Below are 13,311 nucleotides of genomic sequence, written 5' to 3'. Positions count from 1 at the left end.
TTAGTAAACTGTAATAACTCTGGAAAGACCTAAAACCTAAGACAGACTCACTGAGAACAGTGAACAAAACTTGCTCGACCAGCTCGAGTTCTGCATCTAATGTTTTGTTTTCTGCCTCCGTTCATCATGTGTTTCATTATATTCTGCTTCTCGAGGCGATGCGCTGTGTTACTGATGAATCTACCAGAGTGTCACAGTTTGGACATCAACTGCTAATATATAATTCCATCTCTTTAAGGAATAAAGAACATATTTAGTCTCTGTCTATGTGAGAAACAAGAAGCGACATATGAAAATAAGATCACGGCAATCCCATGAATACATGGATATGATGATAAAAAGGCTCTGTTCCAACAGCTAGTGAGCTGCCTAAGTAGACAGCATGTTATTAATGCATCACAGACACGCTTCTGTTCCACATATTACAGCAGCACTTCATGAATCCTTTGTCAAGAAGTCAATCCCATATGGCAACAAATCTTTGCAAGGATAAAGCATGAGAACCAGTGATTACAAGTCATTCAGTACCAAGAAATATGTATAAATAAAATTAAAGGTTTTAGTATTTTATACAACATACTTTAATCCATATCCATCATCATCATCAAGAATTAATTTCGGTCCTCATTTATAATTTCATAATAATTATACATAATGTTACATATTAACTGGAACAGTTAATATGTACATTTATGTAAAATAATATTTTTTCATAAGCATCCACTATTTCATATCCACTAGTACAACAAAACAAAACAGTTACCTAAGACAAATTTGCTTAAGACCTTTATACATAAATGAAAAATAGGGCAGGAAAAGAGTGGAACATTTCCAGTAAATTTCCAGAAACGTTTCAGGATTTTTTTTGGAAACTTTTGTAAAGTTTCTGGAAATTTTCTGTCCCTTTTGCAACCCTACAGAAAACTACAACTTTCATAAAATAATACAGTTGTATTAAGAATTTCATATACAAATAATTCATTTTGAGTTATATGTTGAGTTTGAGTTATATATTTAAATTTTTGCTCAGTGTACAGTACAGTATAGTTCAAAAGTTTGGGGTAAGTAAAAAAAAAATTTTTAAGAAACTGATATTTTTATTCATCAAGGACGCATTAAATTGATCAAAAGTGACAGTAAAGACATTTACAGTATAATGTTACAAAAGATTTCTATTTCAAACGAATCCTGTTCTTTTGAACTTTCTGTTTATCTGTGAATCCTGAAAAATAAAATATATCACAGTTTCCACAAAAATATTGTGCTGCACAACTGTTTTCAACATTGATAATAATCAGGAATGTTTCTTGAGCAGCAAATCAGCATATTTTCATGATTTCTGAAGATCATGTGACACTGAAGACTGGAGTAATGATGCTGAAAATACAGCTGTGCATCACAGAAATAAATTACAGTTTAACAGATGTTCAAATAGAAAACAGCTGTTTTAAATTGTAAAAATATTTCACCATTTTTAGAGTACTTTTGATCAAATAAATGCAGCCTCAGTAAATGCAGACGACTTTCCAAAACATTTAAAAAACTTTCCAACCCCAAACTTTTGAATGGTATAATAATGTATTTTCACAAGCCGTACCTTCCTCCGTGGGCACGTAGATGTTGAGGTACAGACAGTCTTCACTCTGCTCTTGTACGTAAGTCGCGATCGTGTCCAGGTTTGCAGTAAACCACACCGGTAGCATATCTGTGAGCAGCAGCCGGTCCTCCAGATACTGCGGACACACCGGAGCGAACTGCGTGGCGTTCCTGATGCCGGGCCATGACGCCGGCGGCTCCGGGGCCTGAAAGCGCCGCTCTCCAGTCGGGGGCATCGCATACGGGACCCCCAGATACTGCTCCACGGGGCCCAGGATCTCACTGGCCAATGCCACACGCAATCCACGCAGCTTCCCGTAGTTTGTGGTGACGGTGGTGAACTGTGCGTGCTGACAAACGACGAGAGTAACTCCCCAAACCACAGAGACGACCTGAAGGATCATTCTCACACAAAGCATGGCAAAGGCGTAATCCTCACAAATGTGCGACTGCAGATCTGTTAATCCTCAGACAAGCTCCTTCCGTTGCTGATGTTGGGCTTCTTCAGCCCTCGAGTCGACGGAGACGGTGCCTGCCATGTTTCAGAAACACAAGTAAATCCTGATTTAATTCCAGCCAGATTGAGCCGCCTGTGGGACAGAGAGGAGCACACTGAAATTATGATTTACACCAGAAATATACTCAATACGGCTGGGCAAGAGACACTACATGGTCAAGGACAAGAAGGGGTTTTCATGCATCAAAACAATTAAGTTTAATCCAGGTTTAAATTTCTGAGCAAAAAATAATGACTATCATACATTTGTACCATGATATATAGAACAATGTCATTCAGTGTAACAATAGTTCATGCAATCAACCAGAATCATTAGATTTCATTAAAAGACTATCAAAATACAAATTAATTAATTTTAAATCTTTGTCACTGTCTTTCAAACCACTACTTTTTACCCATTTGTCAGCAAGAAGTGTTTATTTATTTAATATAAAATAAATTTCAGTATGATCATTTTTCTTTACATGTTAGTAAGTACAGGTCAGAATAAGTATGTAGTTTCATTGTTGTACATAAATATATCGGTTACGCTACATGATGATGGAACAATATTTCAACCATATTTTGACATTTTATTTTCACATAAGTTATTTGAAACATTAATGTAGATATGTATTTAATATGCTTTCTGTGTATATAAATCACTTTTTGCAGATGCGGACACCAAAATGGGATGTCTCGTCTTTGACTCATATGCAGTATACACATACATAAATAATAGACATAAATCTAAGTGTTCCAAATTTGAGGTTAATATCTTTGGAAGCCCATTTCTGTGATGGGGGAGGAATAAAATCTCACAACACATACTTCAAATCTATCAATTCTATTTTGTCTGATTTTTCTTATCCACCATTAAAAAAAAAATAAATATAAAAAATAATAATAATAATAATAATAATAATAATAATAAAAATAATAATAAAAAGTAATATCTCACATTTTTTTATATTTTTTCACAGAATTGTGAGAAAAATAATCTGAAATCAGAAAACTCAAAATTAAGAAAAATTATCCAAAAATCTAAATAAAAACCCAAAGATCCAAATTTTTCCAACAAAAAAATAAAAATAAATAAAAATAAAAATTTTTTTCCGCCAAAAAATAAAAATAAATAAAAATAAAACAGTGATTGTGACTTTTTTTTCTCACAATTGCAAGTTTGTTTCACTCTTCTGACATTTTAAAAAAAGTCTGAATTGTGAAATATAAACTCAAAATTGCAAGAACAAAAAGTCCAAATGGTGAGATAAAAATATTATTTTTTTATTTAAAAATAAATAAATAAACTTCATGCTTTTAATGCTTTGAAGTCTGTGCTTCAAAGCATTAAAACACTTTACAACAATTTAAGTTTGAAAACATGAATTCAAAATATTAACGTTATTGCAATGATTTTAATACTTTTATTCAGCATTTAAGTTTCATCATCTTTTCTTGTCTCATGACTTGTGTTCATTTTAAATAGTGTCTCGGTAGTGATTAGTAGTTGTTCGTCAGTCTTTGCACACAAGATTACGTTTATTTACTCTTTATTTACTTTCTTCAAAATCCCGAAAACCGTCATTTCATCTCTGGATTATCAAAATATCTTCTTGGTTCAACTCATTAAACTGGACTGACTTACTAAAAATGCTCTCTATCGTTACTAGCATCTCTTTTAGTCAAAAACACCAACCAGGTTAAATTGACAGCATCCTGGAATGATAACACAAATACGATTGCTGTAGAATCTCAAAAAACGTATCAATGCATCACCCATCATTCACAAGCGACTCAGAAGCATCATTTAGCAGATACACCTCTGCATTTCAGTGCATCACAATGTCTAACAGTAACACCAAACCACAATACTGCAGTTCTAATGGCGTTTTTGTGCCCATGGAGCGGCTGTGAAAACACACTCAGCTTTGTATTTTCCATCCATTAAAATGAAAGAAATGTTCAGTGGCTTCGCTGGCAGGGAGAAAGGGTCAGGCTCTCTAATATCGCGGGCCGTATAAATCTGGCACATTCATTCAGCAGTCATCTGAATGCTCTGAGGCATTAACAGAGCTGTCAGCCAGACATCTGCAGAGTTTAGCACATCTCATCTGTGGGTGTCCACTCACGTAATGATGAGCAACACAGCCATTCACAGCAAAACATATTATTCATGAGGATCCTCGGCTCGTTTAACAGTTTAAATGTCTAAACATTCTTATAAAGCATGAAATATTTACCTGCAGACAAAACAGAATGAAATATTAACCCTTGTTTTCAGAGATTCTATTGTGAATATAAAGATATTAACCATTAATCAATAAAATAAATATTTATAAATGAATAAATAAAAGGCAAAGACAAAATACACATATACTCCAGATGGATTCTCTGACAACAAGGCTTAATATCTTATTTGCATCTCTAATAAATATTTTGCCATATTTCGATATTTGTACAGAACAAGAAGACAGAAGTATGAATAATTTTTTTTTGCACTTTAAATAAGCTAAAGCAAAAAGTAACTTTTAATTTGTTATAAATTACGAAAGGTTTGAGTTGTGCATTTGCACTGCTGCTTTTTTCAGAGAAACTATCTTGAATATAAAGATATTAAGCATAAAGTGAAATAATAAAATGCAAGTGTTAAAATATCAACTTTGCTTCTTGCTTTAAGCATGTTGCATTATTTGTATGAATACATAAGAATAAATTCTCTTTTCACAGTTTAAACAAGGTGAAGCAAAACTATTAATTTGTTACAAATTACATGAAGCTTGAGTTTGAATTTGTATTGCTGCTTATTCAGAGAATGTATTTTGAACAAAGATATTAAGCATAAACAAGAGTTGCAAAGACAAAATAAACTTATATTCCACAGATACTCTGACAACAAGCCTTAAAATCAAATTCACCTCTTGCTCTAAGGATGTTTAGATATTTGTATCAGACTACAAGACAGATACAAGACGTCTTTCTGCAGTGTAAACAAGCTGAAGAAAAATAAGAGTAACTTTTGATAAATTGCATAAAGTGTGAGTTGTGGATCTGCATTGCTGATTCCTCAGCGAATCTATCTTGTATATAAAGACATTAAGCATAAAAAAGAACAAAAGTGAAATAAAACTAAATGAAAATAAAATGCAGAGAGAAAATAGACTTATATTCCAGAGAGATTCTCTGACAAACCCCAAAAAATAATATTTGCTTCTTGTTATATATTTGATCTTTATATATTTGTACAGGACGAAAAGACAGAAGAAAGAATAAATTGTGACCTTTTGCAGTGTAAACAAGCTGAAGCAAAAATTCAGAAGAGTAACTATTCATTTGTTATGAATCACATAAAGTGTGGGTTGTGCATTTATATTGCTGCCTTTTCAGTGAATCTATCTTGAGGATAAAGATATTAAGCATTAATCAGGGAAAAAAGTAATCAAAAAAGAAATGAAACCAAAATGCAAAGAAAAAATATGCTTATTTTGGATAGTTGACAACAAGCCAAAAAAAAAAAAAAAAAACACATTTGCTTCTCTAAATATCTTGCTGTAAGGATGATTAGACATTTGTAATGAAAAAGACAAAACTAAGAACAAATTGTTAAGAATGTGACCTTTTGCAATGTAAACAAGCTGAAGCAAAAATTCAGTAGAGTAACTATTTATTTGTTATAATAAATCACAAAGTTTGAGTTTGCATTTGTATTGCTGCTTTTTCAGAGAATCTGGAGTATAAAGATATTAGGCATAAATGAGAAAAACTGAATAAAACTAAATGAGAATAAAATGCAAAAATGAAATACACTAATATTTCAGACAGATTCTCTGACAACAAGCCAAACATATCAAATAAGATTCTTGCTTTAAGGATGTTTATATATTTGTTTTATTATTATTATTAAAAAATGTTACATAAACTTTTTTTTTTGTTTTTTTCAGTGTAAGATGAATAAGAGTAACTTTTAATTTGTTATAAATTGCATAAAGTTTGAATTATGCATTACATAAACTACTACTGAGCTTAAATGAGTCAAATCAGGGCTCCTTTAAACTAATTTAAATTAAAGGTGCTGTACATCGTGTCTCTGTTGGCTTCAAGCATCAAACTGTGTGGAAATGTAATTTTCAGGAATATAATATTCTCATCAGCAGGATTCAGGACCAACAAACACAAAACTTTTAATTAGTTTTCACACAAAACCTTGACAATCACAAGCCCACTGTTCTTGGCAGGTTTGGACGTGTCGCTGTTTTCACATCGTTCTTTCTCAACATGCTGATTCCCTTCAAAACTAACAGTGCTGCTTATTTACAGTCAGTCTGCTCAGCTTTAACTTGAAAATGTTTAATCAGCTTGTTTGTTTCATGCATTCCTGTAGATCATGGCGCTCGCAACGCCAAGGTCATGGGTTTGTTTCCCAGTGACTGTATAGCTTGAATGCAATGAAGGAAGAGTTATTATGGATTATGGACTCAATGTATTTTAGTTAAAAATGTCTTAATGCTGGATTTGTTTCAGTTTTTGTCTTCTCCAGATGTTAACTGATGGACTGGAGTGCTGTGGATTACTGTGATGTTTTTATCAGCTGTTTGGACTCTCATTCTGACGGCACCCATTCACTGCAGAGCATCCATTGCTGAGACACTGATGCAATGCTACATTTCTACAAATCTGATGAAGAAACAAACTCATCCTGATCTCGGATGAAATGAGGGTGAGCACAGTTTCAGCAAATTATTAGTATTTTTATTATGCATTTATACTGCACTCACGACGAGACATTTCTAGCCAAATCTGGTACACAACCTGCATGCTGCCATCTTTTTTCCTGGACACTCACCGAGACAGTGACCTGAGCTATGAATGCCATGCAGCACAAGTGTAATTACAGCATCAACCAGCAGGGGACCTCTAATGAGCACAACCAGCCAAACCCTGAGCCCTTTGAAATCAATGCGCAGAACTAAATTATAATGCCTGCAGAAATGTCCAAGAGGTCTAGACAGCATTGAATGTTATTACATGTCTCCAATAAGTGTTTGTGTGCATATATGATCATATTATGAAAGATGCATGCAACATAGATAAATATGCTCAAACATCATAAACTAAAATACACAGGAAATAGGTGTTTTTACACAAAAGCAATCTAAAAAACATTTACACCTGCTATAAAACCTGCTTTATGAAGCTTAGAATATAATGTGTGTTTAAGAAATAGAACTATTCATCCAAAAAGATTATTTTATTTCTGTGGGACACAAAAAGAGACATTTTCTTTCTCATTAAGCTGCTATTCTTAATTTTAGTCATACACTGAAACAATGGCATAGGATTTACTTCGAAACAGTGTTATTTTAGTTTTATTTAGATACTATATTTTTTATTAATATTTCAAATCAGTTTTTATTTTTATTTTATGTTTTTATTTTCATTTTAGTTAGGTTTAGTAATTTTGTTGCGCTTTTGTCATTTTTAGTAGTTGTATTTGTTTTTTTTAATATACAGTATTTCTATTTCAGTTTTAGCTATTTTAGTACATTACAATGAGAGAGTTAAATAATAAATATTTCTCACAACTAGCGGAATTAAAAAAATATTTTGCTTAGTGTTTATTTTAGTATCAAATGTTTAGATTATAAATAAATGGATTTAAATTAGCTCCAGTTTGTTACCAGTAATAACCCTGCTTTGAAACAAATTTCACTTCGAAAGTGCCAGTAAAATTCACAAATAATTAACGCACCAAAATAAACCTGACATCTTGAAGTAGAAAGACTGACAGTTATATATGTTCTAATGATCTTTGTTAAAAAAAAAAAAAAAAAAAAAAAAAAAAAAAAAAAGAAGATACTGTGTGGAGACATGATGATGATGGTGTGTGAAAAACGACAAAAACTTTCATTTCAAACCTGAGGTAATGCTTGCGGCTGTTCTTTTGTGACACTTATAGAAACTATCTGAAGGGGCTGCTTATCCCTGCAGGGGGCCTTTCAACTCTACTCCTGTCTGCTGAAGCTTTCTCTCCATGCTGGACGCGTCTGTTCCTCTTGACACAGTTAATAATGATGCTCCTGTAATTCACACACTCACGCTGCAATACAAATCATCAGACCTCATCTACTGCTGACAAACGCTGTTGATTTGCAATCAAACTAATGCATCTCACATATTTTAAAGGTGATTTAGTCCTTTTTCACATTGCATCTCCATTCATGCACCACATGATGTACATACTGTAGTACCACCTGCTGGTTCAGAGATTTCATGTTGAGAATCTAATCACTGATGACCACTAGTACTTATGAATAATACTAACATTAATGGCAAAGCAAGCAAACCAAAAGCTGTGTATGATCAGCTGTTTAACCCTTTGATGCAAATGGTCAGATCTTCAAAAAGCCACTATAATCATCTAACCCACTCTTTATCACATACGGCTGTCTTCTTTATATTGTGTGTGTGTTTTTTTTTAAATAAAAACATGGCTGAAAGTGGTGATTCACCAAGAACTTCGAATATTTAACATTATTTTCAATTGCAGGATGTAATTTTCTCAAATTCATTTTGAAATGGAAAAAAATTAAGATACTAACGTTATATGATCAACTGTATATTTTAACCCTTTGATGCAAATGCCCACTACAATGGTCAGATCTTCAAAAGCCATTTTAATAATCTAAAACCCATAATTACATATGACTGTCCTCTTTACGGTGTGTTTTTATTTATAAAACATTGCTGAAAAGACGTGATGCACCAAGAACATCTGTAGTATTTAACATTATTTTCAATTGCAGAATGTAATTATCTTAAAATCATAATTTTAAAAGTGAAAAACAGGAATTAAATAATTCTTAGATGAAATGTAACATTAGGGCACATTAATAATTCTAACATTAATGGCAATGCAAGCAAACTAAAACCTTTGTACAGTGTATTTACCCTTTGACTCCCACTACAATGGTCAGATCTTAAAAAGGCATTTGAATAATCTAAATCAATCTTTCCCATAATTACATGGCTGTCAAATGATTAATCACGGCACATCCAAAAATAAAGTTTCTTTATATGTGTGTACTGTGTATATTTATTATGTATATATAAGCATGTATATATTAAGAAGAATATGTTATGTTTATATATTAAATATATTTATATATAATATAAAAATATACAATATAAATTAAAATGTATATACATGTAAATATTTCTCAAAATATAATTTATGGGTGTGTATTTAATATACATAATAAATATACCCTGTACACATACATATATTACATTAAAACTTTATTTGGATGTGATTAATCGTGATTAATCATTTGACAGCCCTAATAATTACATATGGCTGTCTTTTTTATAGTGTTTTTATTTATAAAGTTAAGCTAAAAAGCGGTGATGCACCAAGATCTTCTGGAATATTTAACATTATTTTCAAACGCAGGGTGTAATTCTCTCAAAAACATCATTTTAAAAGGGAAAAACATTAAGATACTAACATTAATGGCAATGCAAATGAACCAAAACCTTCAAATTAGCTGTATTTTTTAATAAATCTTTCAAAGCAAAGAAAAAAAAAAAAAAAAAAAGTGATGCAAGAACCTCTGTATAATTCTGGATTGCAGCTAGATGTGGAACTCTCTCAAAAACATCATTTTGAAAGGGAAAAATAGCACTTAATATATTCTCATCTTGATAAAACAGAACATTGAGATACTAACATTAATTTGCAATGCAAACAACCCAACACACTGCATACAGTATGGTCAAGCGTAGACTTTAACCCTTTGATGAAAATGTCCACTACAATGGTCAGATCTGCAAAAACCACTCCAATCATCCAAACCACTCTTTCCCATAATCATATGGCCAAAACATATCTGAAAAAAGTGGTGATGCACCAGGAACCTCTAGAATAACATTTTCTACCGCAGGATAGATGTGCAACTCTCTCAAAAACATCATTTTTGTTTCTTATTTTGAATTGCAACACATCAAGATGATTTGATCATGCATACATCAGAGGGCTGATAGAAGTGGGTCTTTGCATTGAAGCACAGGCCGTTCCTAATAAGTCACCAATGACACCCGTTATTACTGGGGTTCTGGAGCACCATCTAAATCTTAATGAACGAAACCAGATGAAAAGCGTAGTATTTAGGGTTTTTCAGAAAGGATGAAGCATTAACGCTGTGCAGTCGATGTGAATGTGTAGAGTAGGTTATTAATTCCCTGACAGTCAGATCTTACCTGCTTCACGCGGTTACTGCGATCCTGTCCTGCGACTAACGCCTGGACAAACCCTTCACTGCCCTGCACTTCTTTATCAGCTAAAACCGTAGACATGACACAAACGTGGGCATGTTCAATTTGCATCGCTAGATTGTGCCGTTTTCGTGACTCAAAGGATGGTTACGCGTATATAGAAAGTCGAGAAAAATCTGAAGAAAAACACATCATCCAGACACACGCAACATGCGGGGATATAAGAAAACGCATTATTAGACACGGCTACTTACCTTTAAATCTGTAAGAAAAAGGTGGAAAACCCCTTAACTCCGTGAGAACAGGAATAAAAGCCGTCCTAACGTGTAAAAGATGCGGACACAGACGCCAGCGCGCAAAACCTCCAGAAAACACAGGGACTATTCAGCGCTTCCCAAAAGGATGGAAAAAACGTCCTTGCAAGGGTAGAAATCACGCATTTAATCCCGCACACGAGAATCTGGATCCTCTGATCAGTTCCAGCGTCCTGATTCTGATTCTCTCTCTCTCTCTCTCTCTCTCTCTCTCTCTCTCTCTCTCTCTCGAGAATGAGAATCATGGACTGACTGCATTGAAGCTCAGCCAGAGATTTGCGCGAGAAACATGGAGAGCTTGAGAAAGATGGGACGCGATCTCAGATGGAGACTGGAGTAAGATGCTCGTATTACACCACATTACATTGAAGACACACCTAAAACCATTTAGACTGTGCAGCATCCAGAATCGGACTGAGAATGGTTAATGCATCACTGAATTTGAATTCAGGTCCCAGTTTGAAATGTGAATTCAAGGAATTGGAAATACAATGAATGAATTCACAGAGCTGTTGTTAATTCTTATGATACATTAAAAATCTGTACCATTTTCGCGTTCCAGATCCATTTAAGAATGGTTATTTTAACCCCACCGTTTATAAAGATGCAGCTTTTTTTATTAATAAAAAAAAAAAAAAAAAAAAAAAAAAAAAAAAAAGTGAAATTATTTGACATTTCAAATGATCACACACAAACCACACGATACAATTTTTGTTCTTCAATATTCATGAAAGATTGTAAATATAACCCTATTGGAATGAATTAAATTCCTTTGAATTTAACATTAATAATTGCTCAAATAGTGTCATTTTTACAAAACAACAAATATTACTCAAAAAAAAAAAAAGACTAGTTTTGCTCAAATTTCAAATTCATTTTACTTGTATGAACTTTAACTTTCATATGAACAAAGGGCTGCAATTGTTCATCAGTAGATGCAAATATTAATGTTAACAAAATCCAGTCCCAAAAGTATGAGAGAAATAGGGAAAAGGCTAAATATATTTGACATGTTTTTTGACACTAATGTAACTTCATAGATCATTTTACAAAAAGTATTTTTGACACCTGATGGCACTTGGGTCCAAAATGACCCGAACACAAAACATGTAACATTTTATTTAAATGTTTATATCTTATAAATAGATAAATAAATTAAATAAATAAATAATTTAAGCATTAAAATCTATGCATTTTTAATAGATTTTTATGTGTCTCTTCTGGGTTAAAACAGACCCAATTGCATTGTGAGTGTAATAAAGATAGATGCGTTTTTTGTTTCTTTAAAGAACCTTTCAGTGAAACAGCTCCTAATAGAACCTTTTATTTTTTTTTATTTTTTTTTTTTTTTTGGTTCTACAGAACTTTTTTTCCACTATAAAGAACATTTTGTGGTACCATGAATATTAAAGGTTCTCCAATTACACAGTCTCCTCGTGTCTTCTGTCATCTGATTGATAAGAGTTTTATTGTACGGTTAAAGATTTTATAAATAAACTGTTCCATTTAAAAAAAAAAAAAAACAGATTTTTCTGACTATTTTTCCATATGTCAGGCTTTACAGAGTTAATTGATGGATTCTCTGCTAAACACTTCCTGACTGTATTATACTGTAGCACTGTAGATAGTGAAGGGTTAACTTACACTTTCTGTGATGAGATGCACTTCGAATGACCCCCAAGCAGCACATGAAGACAGAAACTGATGGATTCATCATCTCTGCTATCAGGTAGGAGGTTAAATTAGTTATTGAACCAGCTGCAGCCGATATCACCTGTTTATCAGTCTGGACAGGCAAACTCAATATTGCATAAATCATCACGTCCAATGATCAAACCCATCCGATCAGCACCGGAATATGGTTTGGCAAGAGTCTGGAGAGAAATGACTTGATCTTACATTTATTATTATATTAATACATGTACAGTATGTGGGCATATAAAAATGCTTTACAGCATGTAGGTGAGACTCTCTGTAAGAACAAAGATACATTCTAGATACAATTACAACTATAATAAAAAGATAAAATAAATTAAAAAAAATAAAAATACAACAAAAAAATACAACTATAATAAAAAGATAAAATAAAGTGTACAATATTTACAAGAAATTAAATTAGAGAAAATTACAATAAATAAAGGTAAATTACAAAAATTACAAGATTACTTTACAAAGAGAAATTACAACTAGAATAAATACATTACAATATTTGTAATGTACAATAATGTACAAAAATGTACAATATTTACAAGATCAATTTCCAAAGATAAAAGCATAAAAACATTTTTGTTACTAAAAATAAGTTAAATATAGTATATAGTGTGTGGGTGTGTGGGTGTAAATAGAGAGAGTTTATTTTTTACTAGAATAACTATAATTTAAAAAAAATATATAAAAAAAAAAAAAAAAAAAAAACTGTAGACGTATATAATAAATAAATAAATAAAATGACAAAAACATACAACAAAATTACTAATATTTTTAGCTACAATTTAAATTAAAACAGAAAATATAAAAACTAATTCTAAATATAAAAAAAACAATAGTATACAAACAATAACTTTGTAACGATCGGTTTAAAATGGGGTTAGATTAAACTGTGTGAGGAAAAAATAAGTGTTTTAAAAAGATGAT

General features: G+C 32.3%; 1 protein-coding gene across 1 annotated transcript in view; it reads right to left on the bottom strand.

The window, feature by feature from the left end:
* LOC109076668 (neuroligin-4, X-linked-like) overlaps positions 1-11,159 on the bottom strand; it is an 87,716-nt gene extending 76,557 nt beyond the window's left edge. Inside the window, 2 exon segments of the mRNA XM_042731947.1 lie at positions 1,598-2,186; positions 10,618-11,159. Of these exon segments, the coding sequence (XP_042587881.1) occupies positions 1,598-2,015 (418 nt within the window). The 5' untranslated portion in view covers positions 2,016-2,186; positions 10,618-11,159.
* Between the last annotated feature and the right edge of the window lie 2,152 nt (positions 11,160-13,311).

The sequence above is a fragment of the Cyprinus carpio genome, chromosome B9, assembly GCF_018340385.1.
Source record: "Cyprinus carpio isolate SPL01 chromosome B9, ASM1834038v1, whole genome shotgun sequence".
Lineage (NCBI taxonomy): Eukaryota > Metazoa > Chordata > Actinopteri > Cypriniformes > Cyprinidae > Cyprinus > Cyprinus carpio.
The sequence above is the reverse complement of the archived record's forward strand: the minus strand, read 5'-3'. Positions and strand labels throughout refer to the sequence as shown.